This window comes from Budorcas taxicolor, chromosome 11 (genome assembly GCF_023091745.1).
Source record: "Budorcas taxicolor isolate Tak-1 chromosome 11, Takin1.1, whole genome shotgun sequence".
In the NCBI taxonomy this organism is placed as follows: Eukaryota; Metazoa; Chordata; class Mammalia; order Artiodactyla; family Bovidae; genus Budorcas; species Budorcas taxicolor.
The window spans coordinates 30,165,390-30,187,782 of record NC_068920.1 but is presented as its reverse complement, the minus strand read 5'-3'; the positions used below and the strand labels follow the sequence as shown (position 1 = coordinate 30,187,782).

Below are 22,393 nucleotides of genomic sequence, written 5' to 3'. Positions count from 1 at the left end.
GCTCTTGGTGGTTGTTTCCTGGGGCCTCCAGGGCAAAGTCAGCCCAGCCTACCAGGTCCCCACTGCCACCATGATTTTGGAATGTATCACCAATTAGTCTTCTAAAAGGATAATATAGAAAGCCCTTCCCCCCAGCTTTGAAGTTGTATTGCTGTGGCAAGACTTGTGGGATCATAGTTCCCTGACCAGTGACTGAATGCGGTTGCCCCAAGTGAAAGCACCCAGTCCTAACCACTAGACAGCCAGGTAATCCCTCAGTACTGTATTTTCTGATTTTATATCCATAGTCATATTGTCACTGACATAGTCAAGGTTAAGAACTAGGGCTCTGGAATAATATATATGTTTATATCCTGCTTCCACTGTTTACTATGTATTCCTGTGTCCGCTATTTTACAGCTCAGTTTTCTCAACTATAAAATGGGAAATAAAATGGAAAATATAGCCACATGTACAGTCATGTGATAGGATACATCATCCTAGTGCCTGTAAAAAGAAATTATGAGTTCAACATTACCTTAAAACAAAATACTGGGTTATCTAGATCCTATAGTTCAAGGTCATTGAAACACAATTGCTATTCTTATAAAGCCTCTTCATGGAAAAGTTTGTTCATTAGATTATCATATTTCTAACGTAAAGGTTCTGTTTCTAGTTAGTTTTCACATAAAAACATGAAATTTAATATTTAGACCCTAAATGTTTTTATTTCTCACATTAGCGAAAAGGTACCTCATCAAACAGGTAAAATAAGTAAAGCAGGATTTACCTTTATATCCTGAAATCATTGGTAGAGCTCCAACTTGTTGCAGATTCCTCTCCACTCTTTTCTCAGATACCAACCCTTTCTATACTCTCCTCCTGGGCTTTTCTGGAGAGAGTAGCCAGCAGCAATGAAATAGTTTCAGGACCTAGTTTTGCAGTACTAACTTCCTCAGTCCTCTTCCACAGTTATTAGTAGCCAGAGAACCCTATTTCTGCCAAGAGAGCTCCCCAGAACACTATACTCCCACCCCAGGAAGGTGCCTCAAACCCGCACAGCATGACAGTAAAGTCCTGGTCATACTACTGTGTATGTCCTCCAAATTCGAAGGTTTAGTTCAATTTGAACACCTTTCCTTACCTCTAACCCCAGCTCTTGCCTAATTTGCTTCTACTCCCTCCCTGTCTTCCTTCAATCTCAGGATTATGGCCTCTTGCTTTAAGTGCTCTTCTGGTTGTGTACTTCCTGGCATGACTGCTGGACATAGAGTTTGGCTTACATACTAGAATGCCACCATTGCATACCTCCTCGTTTTTGACATGACTAATTTAGTTTTGTTGTATCTTCATTTTTCAAAGGAATACTTTAAAAGCACTGTTCTGCAGTACCTTGCTCAAACTATTCCATTTTGAGGCTTGGCCTACCTCTTCTTATGAGAATCATTAACTAGAGTTAATGATAATGATCAGGCTCTCTTTACCTTCTTTCCCCCACACTGTAATTCTGGTTATTTCCCAAGAGTTCTCTTTTTCTATTTTCATTGCCATAGACTAACTTATTTTTGTTTTGTCTCTAAGTTGTGTTTGACCCTTTTGCCATCCCATGTACACTAGCCCACCACACTCCTCTGTCCATGGGGTTTCCCAGGTAAGAATACTGGAATGGGTTGCCATTTCCTTCTCCAGGGGATCTTCCTCACCCAGAGATTAAACCTGTGTCTCCTGCACTGGCAGAAAGATTCTTTATCACTGAGCCACCAGGGAAGCCTGACTCATTTATTAGCCTCCTCCAAATTTTGCTCTTCTGGTTTGACTTTAGCAAGTAGACACATGGCAGTAAAGATTATATGCAGAACAGCAAACCAAAAATGAGAGAGAAAATAAAGAGATACTGGTTTTTCAGTCATTCATCTCAACCGATATTTATTATTTATTCAATATTTTTTCTGTTCTATTTCCTTATGAATTTAAGTTCTTTACATGAATAGGTTTTCCCTCTTGTGAATTCTCTGATGTTGACTAAGGTGTGAGCTCTGACTGAAGGCTCTTCCACACTCACTGCATTCATAGGGTTTCTCTCCAGTGTGGATTCTCAAGTGTCGAATAAGGTGTGAGCTCACTCTGAAGGTTTTCCCACATTCACTACATTCATAGGGTTTCTCCCTGGTGTGAATTCTCTGATGCAGGATAAGATGTGAGTTCAGGCTGAATGCTCTCCCACATTCTTTGCATTCAAAGGGTCTCTCCCCAGTGTGAATCCTCTGGTGTCTAATAAGATCTGAGCTCCCCCCAAAGCCTTTTCCACACTCATTACATTCATAGGGTCTCTCTCCAGTGTGGATTCTCTGATGCCTAATAAGCTTTGAGCTGTGTCTGAAAGCTTTTCCACATTCATTACACTGATGGGTCTTCTCACCAGTGAAAACTGCTGCATGTTTAATAAGGTTTGGGTTCTTGAGAGATTTCCCATATGGGTGAATTTTTTCTCCAGTATAAATTCTCTGATGCTTAATAAAATCTGAATTCCATTTGAAACTTTGGTCACAGGTACTGTGTTTATAAGATTTCTGGTGTGTAAATTCATTTGAGTTCAGATTTAAGTTTCTCTCACAGCCATCATGGCTTATTATTTCGCCTGTAGGTATATTTTTGTGGGTGAGGATTTTACTGAAAGCTGCATCCTGAGTAGATGATGATTTCCGAGACTCCCCTGAGTCTTTTTCCTGCTGCCTCTTTATCTTGCCTGCAGACTTACAGATGTCTTGAGGCTCAGCAGATCCTTCTGACACAAATTCTGAAATTCTTCCTGATACAATTCTCTGTGATTCCATTTTCTCATAAATGTCCAGCTTTGGCATGGATTCATGGTTTTCACTCTTGTTATCTAAAAAATGATGAAAAAATAAAGAGAAAAATACCTGTTTGCTGAACTAAAAGAAGGTAAAACTTTAAGATACACCCAAGATAGTTACAATAATCATGCTAACTGCTGAGTCGCTTCAGTTGTGTCCGACTCTGTGTGACCCCATAGATGGCAGCCCACCAGGCTTCCCCGTCCCTGGGATTCTCCAGGCAAGAACACTGGAGTGGATTGCCATTTCCTTCTCCAATGCATGAAAGTGAAAAGTGAAAGTGAAGTCGCTCAGTCGTGCCCGACTCTTAGCGACCCCATGGACTACAGCCTACCAGGCTCCTCCGTCCATGGGATTTTCCAGGCAAGAGTACTGGAATGGGTTGCCATTGCCTTCTCCTTGTGGCTTACCTCTCTTCTAGTTACTTTCCTTCCAGGAATCCAGGGCCCCTGCCAGCTGTTTTGCATCTTTTTTTCTCTGTCGTTGTTCCCTGTTATTGAAAACTTTAAAAGCCACATCTGCTAACTGAGAAGGGTTCATTCCAAATGCAGCATCTAACTTTTGTAACATTCTTCTTATATCTGATGCACTTTGCCCAATGAAGGTCATGTTTACCATCATATTCTCAGGGGCCTTAGGGTCTCCATCAATGCAGTGCCATAAGCTTGGATAAATTCTTTCTAGAAACTCTAATGGGATCCTCACTGAGCTTTTTGGTATCTCCAGAATTTTGTTTAAGCTCTTTCGCTTAGCTACCTGCTAAGATGCACTTTCTGTAATGCTCTAGATGTGGTGTGTCTCTGTTTTTAGGATCCCAGTGAGGCTCACTGGTAGGAACTGCCTGATTTGCTTCTGGAGTTCCATCTAGGTCCACTAGATGAAGCTGGCACGCTTCCTCTCTAGCTATGTCAATGACCATCCTCCTTTTAATCTCAGTCACCATCAAATTCATAACGGTGTGAATGTCCACCTGAGAGTGACGCTGAATGGCAAAGACAGAAGTGAAAAGTTGTCAGGCGGTGTGGGTCCTCTAAGGAAAGGGGGTTACAGTTTTTCCAGTTAAATCTGAAGTTGAGAATGGATTGTGCATCCATAGACATCCGGTTGGCCTTTTGCCTTAAAGCCTCCTATGGAATATCCGCTCAAGAGACATTGCCCCGTTTTGAAAGTGGCTCCCGGTTCAAACTGAGTGCCCTGTGGGGCCTTAGATGGTGATATGAAACTAAGTGCCTGTGCCCCAGGGATTAACATAGAAACTTCTAATCATTTCCCATAAGTAGGGAAAAGATGAAGATGCGAAAGGAGTGAGGAGGTCCGTGGCATGGGAGTAATCTGAACAGTTACCTGGTCAGGTAGGGGAGCCATATTGGCCAGAGTGGGATTTAAGGTGTGACATAACATGCCCTCACTCTCATTTTCTCCTGCTCCCTTTCATACAACAGATTTTCTCTTGGGTTCCTTTCAGACTGCTGCACTGTAGGCTGGCAGTCATCTGACTTCTTTTCCTCTTGATGTAATAGCATAAATGCTGTGCATAGGGAGTCTCACCCTTTCCCCTTGCCCTTGCACAAAACAATTCCAATTGCAAGACTGTATAGTAACTGAGTGAGCCCTTCAGGTGTCATCGCTTTTCTGATCCTAATATATGTTGGAGCCACACATTGTCATAATAGAATATCATCTCTTTCTTAGTCATAGGCTCACAGCTATATTTTGCCCACTTGTTTAAGATAACCACACAAAAGGCTTTCCTTAGGGACAGATGGAGTATTTCCCATATTTAAAAGTTCAAGAACAACAAAGCACCAAAAGCACAAACAAATCCCAACACTAAAAACACACATTCCAACAAGAATGAACAGAGTAGAAGGAAACAAACTGGTTTCAAGTCGGGTAGAGTCCAACAAGTGGCCTCTCCAACAGGGTATCTCAGTCAAAGGCAAAACAAATTGGCTGGCCTGGTGGAGGAAAACCCCAACTATGTGGGGGAGGGTGTTCCCTGTTGTCCACTGAGGGTGACTCATGCTACTGGATGGTCAAGTTCTTCAGTTCCTAGAAGTCTGTGGATTCCTTGCTGCAAGCGTTTGGTGCTGCTTCGGGGGATTTTGAAGGGGAAGATTCTCAGAACAAGTGGTGCCTGCAGCTGCGAGGGCCTTATCCTAAAATTGTGCAACCTGCCTGCTGGCCTCTAGCAGCAAAGCCCTGCCTGGCATCGCTAAAGTTTGTGATCAAGTCCAAGCTCCTACTTCCCGTCCCACACAGGTCAATCCATAGAGCGATGAGGTGTTGGGGAAAGGAATAGCGACTTTATCTGCAAAGCCAACCAACTGCAGAAGATGGTGGTCAAACGGCCTCAAGAACCCTCAATAATAATAGTACAATAATCATAGTAGCCAAATAATCATAGTTACATAGTAGCCATTATTTGGTTACTCTAAAAACATGACCTTTCAAATGAGAGAAGTGATGGATGAGGATAGATGAGAAAGAATAATTGGTAAAAGCATATGTTTGCAGTAGTGGGCAGAGAGAGGAAAGAGACATGTGAGATGAGCAGACAACAATAGAAAAGACTAGGAAGAGGATCATCACCAGCAAGAATGGAGGTGGGGGTAACAAAGAAGAGAGAACTATGAAGTGTGACTGAGAAGGATCTTGGGGAACTTTAGGTCTATATTTCTACTGTTAGAGGGTGAAAGAGAGGCACTGTTTTAAAGAAAGTATATGAGGACATAGACGCAGAGAGAAAAGTAAAATTATAAAGACTCTGAGGTATGTGTATGTGGTGGGGAAAACCTCCATCCATCTATTATCCAATCCATCTTTCCATTTCTTCATCTTTCATGGATAATCAAATTCTTTCATTTCTGCTAAATGTCCCGTATATACCTTTCTTTACATTTCTGTTACTCCAGAACCTCACCACTTCCTGTTCAGATAACTGTAACAGCCTCCTGTTGTTTCACTCAGAGCTATTCTTCCTAGTCATCCTAAATACCCTCACCAGACTAATCGTCATTAAAGCTTGTCATTCTTACATCCTACTTAGAAATCCTAATCTCTGCAACACATCTGAGCTCTTCAGACTCATTTATGATCTACTCCTCACAAATCCTACCTTCTAGCTCATCAATCTATACTGTGCTCATGACTCTATATTAAACTGGAATTCAAGCTGCCCCTCTTTTTATAGGGTTTCCTTTGTCTAGAATAAGCTAGGATAGGAGAAGGGGTTAGGCAGTACTGGTCTTAGGATGGGAAAATTTACAGCTTTAGATGAGATGGATGGAAATGTTTCCAGAACAAACTCGAAAGCAGAAATTGGGTAATCTTAAAAAGTACTGTAATTTATTCTTGGGTTTATTTTTGGGACCATATACACCTACAGTGATACTGAGTCCTTGAACCTTTTAAACAATTAGTTTTAGAACAGCAAAGAGGATTCTATGGAGCTAGTCAGCACAACTATGGCCTATAAAAGCATGAGGGCTTTGTGAAACCAAAGGAAAATAAAAAGGCAATAAAATGGATCTTGTTCTATGTATCTGTGAATTATATTCTATTTCTGAGTGTATTATCACATATTTGTCTCTTTTTTCCTATCATTATATCTGCTTCCCTATTAACATGTTTTATTTCTATTCATGTGTTTCTTTCACTTTGCTTCTTTTTTCATTCTCTGACAGTTTCTCAACCCATTCATTTTCTTTCCTTTAATTAGCTCATAAGATGAAAACATCTCATGTTTTAGAAATATTCTAACAGAACAAATGAAAAAGACATTCTGGATAAAAAAACAAAGTTCTCTCTTATTTTGGATGGCCAATGACACAAAAGGAAAAGAGTTCTCTATTTCTTATTAAGTAATAAAGGAAAGGACCATCTACAGTTACTAAGAATAGTCTGAGAAGGGAGGTTCACTGTCCCAGCACTTCAGGGACATGCACCACATAGAGTATTGCTCCTTACCACAGTCCAGTAGGAGCTGGGGTTCTGAAGAACCATGAAGGGCCGTGGTGTTCACTGGCTGGAACTGGACACTAAGCGCTGGCCCAGGAGGTGCCACTTTTCTCCTGAATGGTTCTTGTCCATGTCCACAGACTGGAATCTGAGAAAAACAAAGTTCATTTGGGCTTATGAGAGAATCCCAGTTGGAATTAAACATCTTCCCAAACCAAAGAGAATCTTCCAGAGTTATACAAAACTGGGGAAGGAAGAATTAAGTCTGCCTCAATTGTAAAAGGTAGCATAGTACCTAGCAGAGAGGGAAGGAGACATAAATACACACTGAACTAAATAAGAGTTCCTACTAAGTTCACTTTGGGAGCCTGCTGCCTCAGATGGGAAAGGTCTGCCTGCAATGCAGAAGACCCGGGTTCAATCCCTGGGTTGGAAAGATCCCCTGGAGAAAGGAAATGGCAACCCACTCCAGTACCCTTGCCTGGAAAACCCCACGGACAGAGGAGACTGATAAGCTACAGTTCATGGGGTCGCAAAGAGTTGGACACAGCTGAGCGACTTCACTTTCACTTCTTTGTCACAAAGCTCACTAGATATTCAATCTCAGGTCCTTTTCTCCCTATGTGGGACTCCATCCATCCTGGAGGTCTTAGATCCCCCAACCCCTTCGTACCTGGAGTAGAGGTTCATCAGTGCCTCTCTCTAAATCTTCCAGTAGGGTCACTGCTTCCTCTCCACTCTCTGGGTAATGTTCACGCACCCAAGCCTGCAGATCCCCTGGCAAGATAGCCAGGAACTGTTCCAGAATTAGCAGCTCCAAGATCTGCTCCTTGGTCTGGGTTTCTGGCTTCAGCCACTGACAGCAGAGCTCCCGGAGCTGGCTCAGTGCATCTCGGGGCCCGGGAGAATCCTGGTAGCAGAACTGCCGGAACAGCCGCCGGCAGAGCTCCTGCCTGAGGGGATCACTCCTCTGTAAGCAAGCACCCTGGCTCCAGACAAAATCTTCCTCTTCCATCTTCACTATCAGAAGTCCTTCATCCTCCTGAAGGTTCTGAGCTGCAGCTTTCTTTGATTCAGTTGCCATCTTGAAATAAACTGTATTATCAGAATCCCACTTCTGCTCTGTGAAGAGCCTTTTTTAGTTTTAAGAACTCTCCTGAGGGATTAAAAAGATTACTATTACTGTTCAGGAAGACAAAAGATCACATCATAGAAACAGTCATTCTCCGTTATACAAAAATTGGCTGGGCATTTAAAAGCACTGAAATACCTGTTTAGTGGACTTACGACTGTTACATAATTTCCACCTAAAAGCAGCTTAAAATTTAATTTTAAAAATAAGATAACAAATTACAGACATTAAATATAAGACAGTATAAATATAGTTCAGTTCAGTTGCTCAGTCATGTCCGACTCTTTGCGACACCATGAATTGCAGCACATCAGGCTTCCCTGTCCATCACCAACTCCCGGAGTTCACTCAGATTCACGTTCATCAAGTCAGTGATGCCATCCAGCCATCTCATCCTCTGTCGTCCCCTTCTCCTCCTGCCCCCAACCCCTCCCAGCATCAGTCTTTTCCAATGAGTCAATTCTTCGCATGAGGTGGCCAAAGTATTGGAGTTTCAGCTTTAGCATCATTCCTTCCAAAGAAATACCAGGGCTGATCTCCTTCAGAATGGACTGGTTGGATCTCCTTGCAGTCCAAGGGACTCTCAAGAGTCTTCTCCAACACCACAGTTTAAAAGCATCAATTCTTTGATGCTCAGCTTTCTTCACAGTCCAACTCTCACATCCATACATGACTACTGGAAAAACCATAGCCTTGACTAGACAGACCTTAGTCGGCAAAGTAATGTCTCTGCTTTTGAATATACTATCTAGGTTGGTCATAACTTTCCTTCCAAGGAGTAAGCGTCTTTTAATTTCATGGCTGCAGTCACCCTCTGCAGTGATTTTGGAGCCCAAAAAAAATAAAGCCTGACACTGCTTCCGCTGTTTCCCCATCTACTTCCCATGAAGTGATGGGACCGGATGCCATGATCTTCGTTTTCTGAATGTTGAGCTTTAAGCCAACTTTTTCACTCTACACTTTCTCTTTCATCAAGAGGCTTTTTAGTTCCTCTTCACTTTCTGCCATAAGGGTGGTGTCATCTGCATATCTGAGGTTATTGATGTTTCTCCCGGCAATCTTGATTCCAGCTGTTGTTTCTTCCAGTCCAGCATTTCTCATGATGTACTCTGCATATAAGTTAAATAAGCAGGGTGACAATATACAGCCTTGATGTACTCCTTTTCCTATTTGGAACCACTCTGTTGTTCCATATAATAAATGTTACTTTGTCACATGCAATTAAATTATGTATTACTCATAAAGAAAAATAACCATCAAAAAAGAGAAAAATGACAGAAGTGCTCAATAAGTTGGGGATGGAAAAGAGCACAGTAGGTTTCAATGGTCAGGAAAAGCTTAATTAAAAAACTAACTTCTGATGAATGGATAGAATTTGACTAGGATGTTTGGAGAGAGAGAAACAGGAAATTACAAGCAAGGAACACCTTGAACAACGGGTTAATGGTAGGAACACAAGTGGGAAGGCAAAATGTCAGTAGGTTTGCATAAGTAAATTACAGAGACAAAGGTTCTGTTGAAGGAAGCTTCAAATGTCAAGCTCATGAATTCAGAGTTTATCTTTTAGGCACTGGGGAGCCAGGGAAAGCTTCTGAGCAGAATGGCCAGATAAATACTGTTTGTAGAGATAAATATATTGTTCATCTCTAGGATGGACCATAAAAGGACATAAAGAGGCAACTGTCCTCAAAGTGTGGGGAAAACACAGGCTTAGAATGTTATAATTATTCAGAACATTGAACTAGGATTACTAAGACATCTCTTAAATAATAAAAATCAGGTAACTTTCCTTAAAGGCTGTGGTTAACAATTTCAGTGTAATGAGCCTCTTCTCTCAAAATCTTAGATAAATCTGTTTCCTTTTGTCTCAACAATTCTCTCTGCCTTCCGAGTTTAATGGCTCAGTCCATGTCCTAGATATTGAGGCCTATTAGATTACCAGTAAAGCATAATAAACTGCACCAAGACCTGCTTATCAATCTTTTGTGAATCTTATCATTAGATATCAGTTCCTCAAGTCTTAGCAGCACTTGGGAATGGTCTGTTTGGCATCTGAACTGAAAAACTGAATAAACTAATTCAGAAGTGAAGTCCTAGTGAAAGGCAAATATCAATCTTTCAGGTCCTTCTACTAAATATTTCACCAAGCTGACTACTGATTGTTGCACAAACATATACTTTATTAAGACCTTAACATGGCAAAGCATTGGGCTAGAAGTTATATGGCAGTGATTTCTAAGAAAGTCTGAATTCAGAACTGGGTTCACTGCCTGACATGTGAGAACTTCGTTAGAAATAGATTCCTTGGCCTTCTGCCTATGGGGATGCTGATCTAGTTAATATGGGATATGCCTGGATTTTCTGTATTCTGATGTACAGATATAAGGAAGTTAAAAAATAGTGTTTGAGTTTCCAAGGAGTTTGCAAAAGAGTTGGAAAGAAATGACACAAAACACACATGGAAACAGAACATTTAAATAACAAAACCTGCTTCACATGATACACACTGAAAATGTTTGATAAATGTTGAAAGCTGAAGTACTGAACAGATTGTATGGTAGAGACACTGAATAGCTTAATAGTTCTGAGGTAGGGGGAGAATGTGTGTGTACGTGTGCAAATATTTCCTACAGGTGGTGGGGCTTAACCTGAACAATAAAGGATAAGAAAGATCCAGAAAGGCAAAAAGGAAGGGAGAGTAAAGAGTTGAGAAAGTGTGAATGAACAGCAGATTGGTGGTGAGATCAGCTTACAGGGTGTAACTGGAGTGACTAAGAATTCTAATACTTCTGAGAAAGAATTCATTAACTTGACTTTGAGTTCTAGGCTCCTAACACATAACATCTGTGGATAAAACAAATATAATCTTCTGTTATTTTCTATGTTTATTGATTGGAGACCCATGAGGTTAAGGACCATGCATTATTTATATTTATCCTTAAGTTCTCACTTTTGTTGATTTATTGGATAAAAGGGGAAATAAAGAAATTTGAGTTTCCTATTACTTTGTATATTCCGTATTTTAGATGCCAATGAGACATCCACTTAGAAAAACATTTCCAAAAGATATTAAGAGATTCTAATGGAAAGAAGTTAGGAATGGAAATACAAGTTTAGATAAGATCCATGGAAAGGGAAGTTAAACATAAATATTGAGGATAATTCTCTGAGAGTATGAAATGAAGCTCACAGGCTCAGACTGAATCTTGGAAAACAAGAGTCTGAGTGGGTGCAAATGAGGAAAAAATTTAGCAGTGACAGAGGAGGAAAGTGGGGGTGGGGTGGGGTTGGAACTATGATGTATGTCTCAATTCTTACTAATTTATTGGGACATTCTTTTGATAAAGAGAGCTAATTTAACTTCTTGTTATGTTTTCTAGATGTGTTAAGTGTTTACCAGGTAGTGCTGGATCATCAAAAAAAGCAAGAGTTCCAGAAAAGCATCTATTTCTGCTTTATTGACTATGCCAAAGCCTTTGACTGTGTGGATCACAATAAACTGTGGAAGATTCTGAAAGAGATGGGAATACCAGACCGCCTGTCCTGCCGCTTGAGAAACCTATATGCAGGTCAGGAAGCAACAGTTAGAACTGGACATGGAACAACAGACTGGTTCCAAATAGGAAAAGGAGTACGTCAAGGCTGTATATTGTCACCCTGCTTATTTAACTTATAGGCAGAGTACATCATGAGAAACGCTGGGCTGGAAGAAGCACAAGCTGGAATCAATTGCCGAGAGAAATATCAATAACCTCAGATATGCGGATGACACCACCCTTATGGCAGAAAGTGAAGAAGAACTAAAAGGCCTCTTGATGAAAGTGAAAGTGTAGAGTGAAAAAGTTGGCTTAAAGCTCCACATTCAGAAAATGAAGATCATGGCGTCTGGTCCCATCACTTCATGGGAAATAGATGGGGAAACAGTGGAAAGAGTGTCAGACTTTATTTTTCTGGGCTCCAAAATCACTGCAGATGCTGATTGCAGCCATGAAATTAAAAGACACTTACTCCTTGGAGGGAAAGTTATGACCAACCTAGATAGCATATTCAAAAGCAGAGATATTACTTTGCCAACAAAGGGCCGTCTAGTCAAGGCTATGGTTTTTCCAGTGGTCATGTATGGATGTGAGAGTTGGACTGTGAAGAAAGCTGAGTGCCGAAGAATTGATGCTTTTGAACTGTGGTGTTGGAGAAGACTCTTGAGAGTCCCTTGGACTGCAAGGAGATCCAACCAGTCCATTCTGAAGGAGATCAGCCCTGGGATTTCTTTGGAAGGAATGATGCTAAAGCTGAAACTCCAGTACTTTGGCCACCTCATGCGAAGAGTTGACTCATTGGAAAAGACTCTGATGCTGTGAGAGACTGGGGGCAGAAGGAAAGGGGATGACAGAGGATGAGATGGCTGGATGGCATCACCGACTTGATGGACATGAGTTTGAGTGAACTCTGGTTGGTGATGGACAGGGAGGCCTGGTGTGCTGCAATTCATGGGGTCGCAGAGTCAGACACGACTGAGCAACTGAACTGAACTGAACTGGCCTAATACTTTATGGGCATTATCTCATTCTACAACATATGTTACCCCCTCCGATAGCTGAAAGTTCTGTCTTCAGATGTTTAATCACTTCTTATCCACTTAAAACAGCCCACAACTCTAGATAAAAATAATCTAATTTGCAAGGATTAGATATATTCTCCCTAAAGCTGGGTTTCAAATGTCTTAATAACCTCAAACTAGTAAACATTTTTTGAGCATCTAGTGCTTTACCATCACTGTGTAGGATGAGCATTATAAAACTACCTAAGCAAGTTCAGTTCAGTTCAGTCACTCAGTCGTGTCCGACTTTTTGCAACCCCATGAATTGCAGCATGCCAGGCCTCCCTGTCCATCACCAACTCCCAGAGTTCATCAAAACTCATGGCCATTGAGTTGGTGATGCCATCCAGACATCTCATCCTCTGTTGTCCCCTTTCCTCCTGCCTTCAATCCCTCCCAGCATCAGAGTCTTTTCCAATGAGTCAACTCTTCGCATGAGGTGGCCAAAGTACTGGAGTTTCAGCTTTAGCATCATTCCTTCCAAAGAACACCCAGGGCTGATCTCCTTCAGAATGGACTGGTTGGATCTCCTTGCAGTCCAAGGGACTCTCAAGAGTCTTCTCCACACCACAGTTCAAAAGCATCAATTCTTCGGCACTCAGCTTTCTTCACAGTCCAACTCTCACATCCATACATGACCACTGGAAAAACCATAGCCTTGACTAGACGGCCCTTTGTTGGCAAAGTAATGTCTCTGCTTTCTTTTCAATATGCTATCTAGGTTGGTCATAACTTTCCCTCCGAGGAGTAAGCGTCTTTTAATTTCATGGCTGCAATCAGCATCTGCAGTGATTTTGGAGTCCAGAAAAATAAAGTCTGACACTGTTTCCACTCTTTCCCTATCTATTTCCCATGAAGTGATGGGACCAGATGCCATGATCTTAGTTTTCTGAATGTTGAGCTTTAAGCTAACTTTTTCACTCTCCACTTTCACTTTCATTAAGAGGCTTTTTAGTTCCTCTTCACTTTCTGCCATAAGGGTGGTGTCATCTGCATATCTGAGGTAATTGATATATCTCCCGGCAATCTTGATTCCAATTGTGCTTTTTCCAGCTCAGCGTTTCTCATGATATACTCTGCATACAAGTTAAATAAGCAGGGTGACAATATACAGCCTTGATGTACTCCTTTTCCTATTTGGAACCAGTCTGTTGTTCCATATCCAACCAGTCCATTCTAAAGGAGATCAGTCCTGGGTGTTCTTTGGAAGGAATGATGCTAAAGCTGAAACTCCAGTACTTTGGCCACCTCATGCGAAGAGTTGACTCATTGGAAAAGACTCTGATGCTGGGAGGGATTGAAGGCAGGAGGAAAGGGGACGACAGACGATGAGATGGCTGGATGGCATCACTGACTTGATGGACGTGAGTTTGAGTGAACTCCGGGAGTTGGTGATGGACAGGGAGGCCTGTTGTGCTGCGATTCATGGGGTCGCAAAGAATCGGATACGACTGAGCGACTGAAATGAACTGAAGTGAACTGTTGCTTCCTGATCTGCATATAGGTTTCTCAAGAGGCAGGTAAGATGGTCTGGTATTCTCATCTCTTTCAGAATTTTCCAGTTTATTGTGATGCATACAGTCAAAGGCTTTGGAATAGTCAATAAAGAAATAGATGGGAGCTACCCCACGTTCGAGGTCAGTGGTGGCGGCCGAGAGGAGCTAAGCAAATATGTAAACAAATATCACAACAGAGTAAGGAGTAATTAGTGACATTGGAGGTTTGGTAAAGAGAGTAAGGAATAATTAGTTATGTTGGAGAACTGGTGAAGTGGAGGTTTCTTTTTGGATGAGTAGGTTCTTGGTGGATGGGTAGCTTCCGGGTGTGTACGATGAGGTAGAAGTATGAGGTGTGGGGGGCTATCCCTCCAGTAGAGGTCACAGAGTGGAACAGGGGATTCACAGTGCGTGATGACGAAGGCTCTCACAGCACCTTATGTTTCTCACACTGAGGCACTTTCCGGTCTTCCAACTAACTTGCCTGCTTTGCTGTCTGGTCTCTCATTCTAGAACGTGATACTCGTTTCAATATTAGTTTCTAGGCATCCCCAGTACACAGGAAATACTAAATATTTACTGTGTTAATAAATTTCATGAGGATGCCGAAGCTGTCTCACTCTTCGTACAAAAAGGCGGGTTACTCCTCCCAGGAGGAGAGCAGGAGTCTGGGGTGGACCCTGGGACAGTTTCTTCTGGCAGAACGCAGTCGACCCGAGACAGATGCCGCCTTTCCCCGCCTCGTTCTTTCCCAGCGACCCTACAATCTCAGCCAGCCGGAAGGCCCGCAGTCCCCCAAACCACGCCCTCTCAGCGCTCAACGATGACGTCACACGCGGCGGGGTAACTGTGGAAACCCCTATCCATTCCAGATACAGGCCGGCGCAAAGGCTTTCCCAAGGCCAGACCTTGTTCCACATTTCCTCGGGATTCCTCTAAGGTCCTAGGTCCAGAGTGTCACAGGGTTGTTGCAATCCCGAAGGGAACATGATAGGGACTGGGTGTTTAAAGGAGACAAAGGACCGGACACCTGGGTCCCCAGACCCGGACTCACCTCTCCCACAGGGCTGGTTCCGATCGGACACTTCCGGTGATAGGACGGCGCTGCACGACTTCTCAAGGCTTCCTTTCACAGAGACTTTTGAGGCTGCGCAGAAGGAGATGGGCTGACTTTGGACTGCCCTTCCCAGAAGCCTTCGGGTATCCTCAGGGTCTGGGACTCCATTTCCCAGGCGTCTTCGCCAGTCTTGGAGCTCTGGGAGCGTGGAGGAGACGTTTTTTCTCCTCTCGGTAGCAGTAAGCTTGGCTTTACATCTCATGTGAGCTTCATCCTTAACTTTTTAATGGGCCCATTTCAGTCTCATTTCAGTTCAGTTCAGTCGCTTAGTCGTGTCCGACTTTTTGCGACCCCATGAACCGCAGCACGCCAGGCCTCCCTGTCCATCACCAACTGCCGGAGTCTACCCAAACCCATGTCCTTTGAGTCGGTGATGGCATCCAACCATCTCATCCTCTGTCGTCCCCTGCTCCTTCTGCCCTCAATCTTTCCCAGCATCAGGGTCTTTTCAAATGAGTCACCTCTTCGCATGAGGTGGCCAAAGTATTGGAGTTTCAGCTTTAGCATCAGTCCTTCCTGAACACCCTAAAGGACTGATCTCTTAGGACATTTCAGTCTAGAGCCCTGAAATGAAAGCTCAGGCAGCAGAGAAACGGTTCAAACTTCACCTTTGGATTTACAGGAAACCTTTTTTCCGAATCCTTGTTTTATCCTCCCCGGTGGAACGCAGATACATCCAGTATATATATATTATATCAGTCAGTCAGTTCAGTCGCTCAGTCGTGTCCGACTCTTTGCAACCCCATGAATCGCAGCACGCCAGGCCTCCCTGTCCATCACCAACTCCAGGAGTTCACTCAGACTCACATCCATCAAGTCAGTGATGCCATCCAGCCATCTCATCCTCTGTCGTCCCCTTCTCCTGCCCCCAATCCCTCCCAGCATCAAAGTCTTTTCCAGTGAGTCAACTCTTCGCATGAGGTGGCCAAAGTACAGGAGTTTCAGCTTTAGCATCATTCCTTCCAAAGAAATCCCAGGGCTGATCTCCTTCAGAATGGACTGGTTGGATCTGCTTGCAGTCCAAGGGACTCTCAAGAGTCTTCTCCAACACCACAGTTCAAAAGCATCAATTCTTCGGCGCTCAGCCTTCTTTACATATATATATTTAAATCAGAATATCATTTCTGCATCACGTGGACCTTCTACTCTCATCTCTTGTTTAGTGAAGTTATTAAACATTTTAAAATTGAGATGTAGTTGATTTACAATATAATATGTCTCGTGTACAACAACATTTCACAATTTTTAAAGGTTATACTCCATTTATAATAATTATAAAATATTCTGTTGTTATGAGTATATTCCCTGTTCTATACAATATATCATTGTAGCTTATTTATTTTATATATAGTAGTATCTACCTGTTAGTTCCCTACCCCTAATTTGCTCCTCTCCCTCCCTTCTCCCTACTGGTAATCACTAGTTTGTTCTCTATATCTGTGAGTCTATTTCTTTTTGTTATACTGAAGGAGGAAACAGACAGAGCTGGACTCCATCTTAGGCCTGTTCATGCTGTTCATGCTCGACTACCTCTCCAATGGACTCTGAACTCTGTGCTTAGTGTCTATGGAAACTACAATAGAAGGATAAGACCCCCTCTGGACAGGGGAATCTTGAAGATCACATCCAGGTTACTCATCAATTAAGAGAAAACAATCACCCCTGCTTTCAGACAGGTCATAAAGTCTTATTGATTATTAACTGTTTGAACACATAACACATGAATGATGGGGTTATTGTGATTGTATTTACCCTTCCTTTGTTTTATGTAAGTCTCAAGGAAATTGGGGTGGTGGGTTCGGACACGTGCACATGGGGTATAAAAGATTTTCACAAATGCTGGTCAGGGTCCTTGGCTAAGAGGAGACTCTGCCTTGGGCCCCCCAGTGTAATAAACTGCACTCCACTATCTGCATTGTCCTCTGAGTGAGTTTGTTTCCCAGAATGCGTGGCTATTACTAACAAGTTTATTTTTTTAGATTTTACATGTGTGATATATACAGATGTATATTTTGCATATATATATTATATATTATCTTTCTCTGATAAAAGATATATATTATCTTTCTCTGTCTGACATATTTTGCTAGCATAGTTCTCTCCAAGTCTATCTACCTTGCTGCAAATGATAAAAAAATTTCATTCTTTTCTATGGTTGAGTAGTATTCCATTGTATTTATATAGTCTTTATATATTTATCTATTGATGTGCACTTAGGTTGCTTCCACATCTTGGCAATTATAAATAATGCTGCTATGAATATTGAGGTGCGTGTATCTTTTCTAATTAGTGTTTTTTGATTTGTTTATATATAAATCTAGGAGTGGAATTACTGGGTCATATGGCAGTTTTTAGATTTTTGAGATGCCTCCATACTCTTTCCCACAGTGCCTGCACCAGTTTACATTTACACCACCAACAGTGTACAAGGGTTTTGTTTTCTCCACATCCTCATGTTTTTTGTGCCAATACCACACTCTTTTGATTTCTGCAGCTTTGTAGTTTTTTCTGAAGTCTGAGAGGGTTATGCCTCCAGCTTTGTTCTTTTTCTCAGCATTGCTTTGGCACTTCCAGGTCTTTTATGGCTCCATATACATTTTAGGATTATTTGTTCTATTTATATGAAAAATGTCATGGGTAATTTGATAGGGATCACATTAAATCTGTAGATTGCTTTGGGCAGTGTGACCATTTTAATAATATTAATTCTTCCAATCCAAGAGCATGTTTCCATTTCTCCAACCCTTCCAGCAATTTTATGAATTCCTGATGAGTTCATAATGAACAGTACTTTTTCATTAAGCTTTCTGTTTAATTAAGAATAATTGATTTCTTATTTGCAACTAATATATCTGGTACCCACAAAGATATCTCAAGAGACAAGGAATTGTGAACTAGTTGATTTTTGCTGTTGCTTCTCTCTTTGCACCAGTGTTATTTGCATTGATCTTTACATGCTCCAACAAATTTTTCTGACCTCTCTCTCATCATAAAAGAGTAAAAACCACAAACGTAATTTGTAGAAGGTCTTCTTATCATAAGTAAATACATGTTTATAGCAGGATGTCTTTTAAGAAAAAAACCTGTATCTTTATCTCATCTTTATCTTTTTATCTTTAATTCTGTCTCTCAGCGATCACGTCATAAAAAATGATTGAACATTTTTAAAAACCAGCTTTGAGGAAATATTTTGGATGGTTTGACTTAAAATATGGGACTTATGGCCTATGGAACAATGCTCTTTGCAGAGCTTTGGGGAACATTGTGGACACAGAAAATGTTAAATCAGATATGATTTTTAAATCAAAATTAACAAGGGCATATGCTTTCTATTGCTGGCAGGGTCTACTCATATAGGCAACTCTATGCATATCACAGAGTAAATAACCACACAAAATTTTAAAATTTAAATTTATAATTAATAGCCTCCCAGGTAATTTTTTGTAGAGCATCATGAAGATATATAGGTATACACATAGACAACAGATATAAATCTTATTTTTAACACAAAGGAATAAAGACTGATTATAGGAAATGCATGCAATATAGCTGTAAAACATGAATAAAACATTGGGGTGAGAAATAATCCATCCCCCATTCTCACCAATCCCAATATGGACCCTTCACTGCATTAAGGTTAATTTATTCAATACATTTGCTCATACACACCGTGGTCCTCCTTACCTAAACTTCTTCCTCATATATTTTGAATATTTTCATTATTCCTTTGTAAAACTCATCTGTGGTTAAGCCCCAGATTAAAGTACTGTCTTTTCACTGAAGCCTTACTTGACCTCTTAAGCCTTTGCTAATATCTTTGTTTTTCTTACCTCAACTTGTAGTCATGGTTTGAAACTTTCATTACATAGCCCATTTATTCTCTACTGTTTTTGATGAATGACAATGTAATTACCTATTCCTGTCTACTCTGGGCAGTCCTAGGGAAATTATCTTTTATGTTTTCCCCATATTCCTGCATTAATCCTAGCCATATGGGATGTCTTAATGATGCATTTTAATGCTGATTGCATATTTGTATTGAGATTTTCAGAGACTTAAATATTTGCCACATTATTAATATCTTAGGGAACTCAAGTGGATAAGTCCTATGATCATGTCATTCCCAGAGTTTGTAGCAAAGTGAGGTAGGTGTCAAGCTTAATTAGGTATTTTGTAGTTCAGTTCAGTCGCTCAGTTGTGTCTGACTCTTTGCAGCCCCATGGACTTCAGTACACCAGGCTTCCCTGTCCATCACCAACTCCCGGATCCTCCTCAAACTCATGTCCATTGCATCGGTGATGCCATCCAAACATCTCATCCTCTGTTGACCCCTTTTCCTCCTGCCATCAATCTTTCCCAGCATCAGGGTCTTTTTAAATGTCAGTTCTTTGCATCTTGCTAAGTCACTTCACTCGTGTCCCACTCTGTGCAACCCCATAGACAGCAGCCCACCAGGCTCCCCCGTCCCCGGGATTCTCCAGGCAAGAACACTGGAGTGGGTTGCCATTTCCTTCTCCAATGCATGAAGGTGAAAGGTGAAAGTGAAGTCGCTCAGTCGTGTCCGACTCTTAGCGACCCCATGGACTGCAGCCTACCAGACTCCTCCATCCATGAGGTTTTCCAAGCAAGAGTACTGGAGTGGGGTGCCATTGCCTTCTCCTCTTTGCATCAAGTAGCCAAAGTATTGGGAGTTTCAGCTTCAGCATCAGTCCTTCCAATGAATATTCAGGACTGATTTCCTCTAGGATTGACAGGTTGTATCTCCTTGCAGTCCAAGGGACCCTCGAGTCTTCTCCAACACCACAGTTCAAAAGCATCAATTCTTCAGTGCTCAGCTTTTTTTATAGTCCAACTCTCACATCCATACATGACTACTGGAAAAGCCATAGCTTTGACCAGATGGACCTTTGTTGGTAACATAATGTCTCTGCTTTTTAATATGCCATCTAGGTTGGTCATAACTTTTCTTCCAAGGAGCAAGCATCTTTTAATTTCATGGCTGCAGTCACCATCTGCAGTGATTTTGGAGCCCCCCAAATAGTCTGTCACTGTTTACACTCTTTCCCCATCTATTTGCCATGCAGTGATGGGACCAGATGCCATGATCTTAGTTTTCTGAATGTTGGGTTTTAAGCCAACTTTTTCACTCTTCTCTTCCACTTTCATCAAGAGGCTCTTTCTTCTTTGCTTTCTGCCATAAGGGTGGTGTCATCTGCATATCTGAGATTATTGATATTTCTCCCAGCAATCTTGATTCCAGCTTGTGCTTCATCCAGCCCAGCATTTTGCATGATATATTCTTCATATACGTTAAATAAGCAAGGTGACAATATACAGCCTTGATGTACTCCTTTCCCGATTTGGAACCAGTTTATTATTCCATGTCCAGTTCTAACTGTTGCTTCTTGACCTGCACACAGATTTCTCAGGATGCAGGTCAGGTGGTCTGTTATTCTCATCTCTTGAAGAATTTTCCACAGTTTGTTGTGATCCACACAGTCAAAGGCTTTGGAGTAGTCAATAAAGCAAAAGTAGGTATTTTGTCACAGTTTTTCCAATTATGATGAGAATGAAAATAATGATCTCATTAGGATTTACCACCTATTGAACTCAGCCAGAATGAATCACTGGGAGAAGATTTTGCTCTGGCCTAAAATCTCCTTTAAAGCCCCCTTTAGCTCATTGTTCCTTAGGCTGTAAATGAAGGGACTGACCACAGGGACTATGACCATGAAAATTATTGATGCTGCTGTGTCTTTTTCGGTTGAACTGTTAGATGAGGAACTCATATAGACCCCTGTGATTGCTCCATAGAAAAGAATGACCAAGGCAAGGTGAGATCCACAGGTGGAGAACACCTTGAATTTTCCTTTGACAGAAGGAATTTTCATCACAGCAGAGGTAATGAGGCTGTAGGATGCCAGGATACACACTGAGGGTACCACAAAGATTAGCCCCACCACAGCAAGAACCAAGAACTGATTAAGACTGGTGTCAGAACAGGATAGAGGGAGCAGAGCATTGATATCACAGAAGAAATGGTGGATGACATTGTTAGAGCAGAAATGCAGATGGGTCATCATAAGGGTGTGCAAGAGGGGGTTCAAAAAGGCAATTACCCAAGGTCCACCGACGAGGGAGATGCAGAGGTGCTGGGTCATAATGGTGGAGTAACGCAAAGGGTGACAGATGGCCACATAACGGTCATAGGCCATCACCGTGAGAAGGAAATTGTCCATATTGACAAACATCATACAGAAATACATCTGAACCAGGCAGCCAGGATAGGAGATGGACTGAGTGTGTGTTTGGATATCCAGGAGCATCTTGGGTACTGTAGATGAAGGAAGGCAGAGGTCCACCACCGACAAATTGGCGAGGAAGAAATACATGGGAGTGTGGAGGCGATGGTCTGAGGAAATGGCCAGCAAGATGAGTATGTTTCCAAACAGCCCTGCTAAGTAAAGACACAGGAAAAATGCAAAAAGCAGCTCTTGTTGCTCTGGCCAACTTGAGAAACCCAGGAGGAGAAATTCAGAGATGCTGGTTTGGTTTTGCCTTTCCATTACTTGAAAGTATCTGCATGAAGACCAGAGGATGACTTTTTTTTGGCTGCAACTTGCGGCAAGTGGACTTCCCCGACAGAGAGCAAACCTGTGCCCCCTGCAACTGGACCACCAGGGAAGTCCTGGAGGATGAAATATTTTTGACAGAAAAAAAATGTTTCCTTCTCATTTTTTACATGCTCACCTAGTCTTGTCTCATTTACTAAATATTTTCTCTTTAGGCCATCCTATTTCCTCTCTGATGCTCTCTACCAAGCCTCAGTGGAACTTGTGTGTTAGTCACAGTCATGTCCGACTCTTTGTGACCTCATAGACTGTGGCCTGCCAGGCTTCTTTGTCCATGGATTTCTACAGGCAAGAATACTGGAGTGGGTTGCCATTCCCTTCTCCAGGGGATCTTCCCAATCCAGGGATTGAACTCGTGTCTCTTCAATTGCAGGCAGATTCTTTACTGTCTGAGCCACGAGGGAAGCCCAAGGTCAGTGGACCTTAGGCATGACCATCCATTTCTTCAGTTGATATACTTATTGGAGTGTTTCCACCTCTGAGGTTTTGGAGGATCTCTGTATATCTCCCCACAGTAGGCAAAGACTCTCTTCCTACTTTCCATGTTGATACCAACTGTTGCACATTCTCCATTTTGTGTGGCTGCCTGTCAGCTGTGTGTTGGAACATATCTGTGAGTCTGACA

General features: G+C 41.9%; 2 protein-coding genes across 2 annotated transcripts; both read right to left on the bottom strand.

The window, feature by feature from the left end:
• Positions 1-1,958: 1,958 nt before the first annotated feature.
• Positions 1,959-7,878, bottom strand: ZNF165 (zinc finger protein 165). Its single transcript, XM_052648022.1, has 3 exons — positions 7,468-7,878; positions 6,804-6,942; positions 1,959-2,866 (listed from the first exon to the last, which is right to left on the bottom strand). Exons 1-3 carry the CDS (start codon positions 7,876-7,878, stop codon positions 1,959-1,961), a joined length of 1,458 nt encoding a protein of 485 aa, XP_052503982.1.
• A 12,882-nt stretch (positions 7,879-20,760) lies between these two features.
• LOC128056928 (putative olfactory receptor 1F12P) lies at positions 20,761-21,702 on the bottom strand. The gene has a single exon (XM_052649755.1). It carries the CDS (start codon positions 21,700-21,702, stop codon positions 20,761-20,763), a length of 942 nt encoding a protein of 313 aa, XP_052505715.1.
• Between the last annotated feature and the right edge of the window lie 691 nt (positions 21,703-22,393).

Coding starts and splice junctions, on each gene's coding strand:
- ZNF165 (XM_052648022.1), bottom strand. CDS start 7,878: ATGGCAACTGAATCAAAGAAAGCTGCAGCTCAGAACCTTCAGGAGGAT. Junction 6,943..7,467: donor CTGATGAACCTCTACTCCAG/GTACGAAGGGGT, acceptor TGTTTTTCTCAG/ATTCCAGTCTGTGGACATGG. Junction 2,867..6,803: donor CCAGCTCCTACTGGACTGTG/GTAAGGAGCAAT, acceptor ATCATTTTTTAG/ATAACAAGAGTGAAAACCAT.
- LOC128056928 (XM_052649755.1), bottom strand. CDS start 21,702: ATGGAAAGGCAAAACCAAACCAGCATCTCTGAATTTCTCCTCCTGGGT.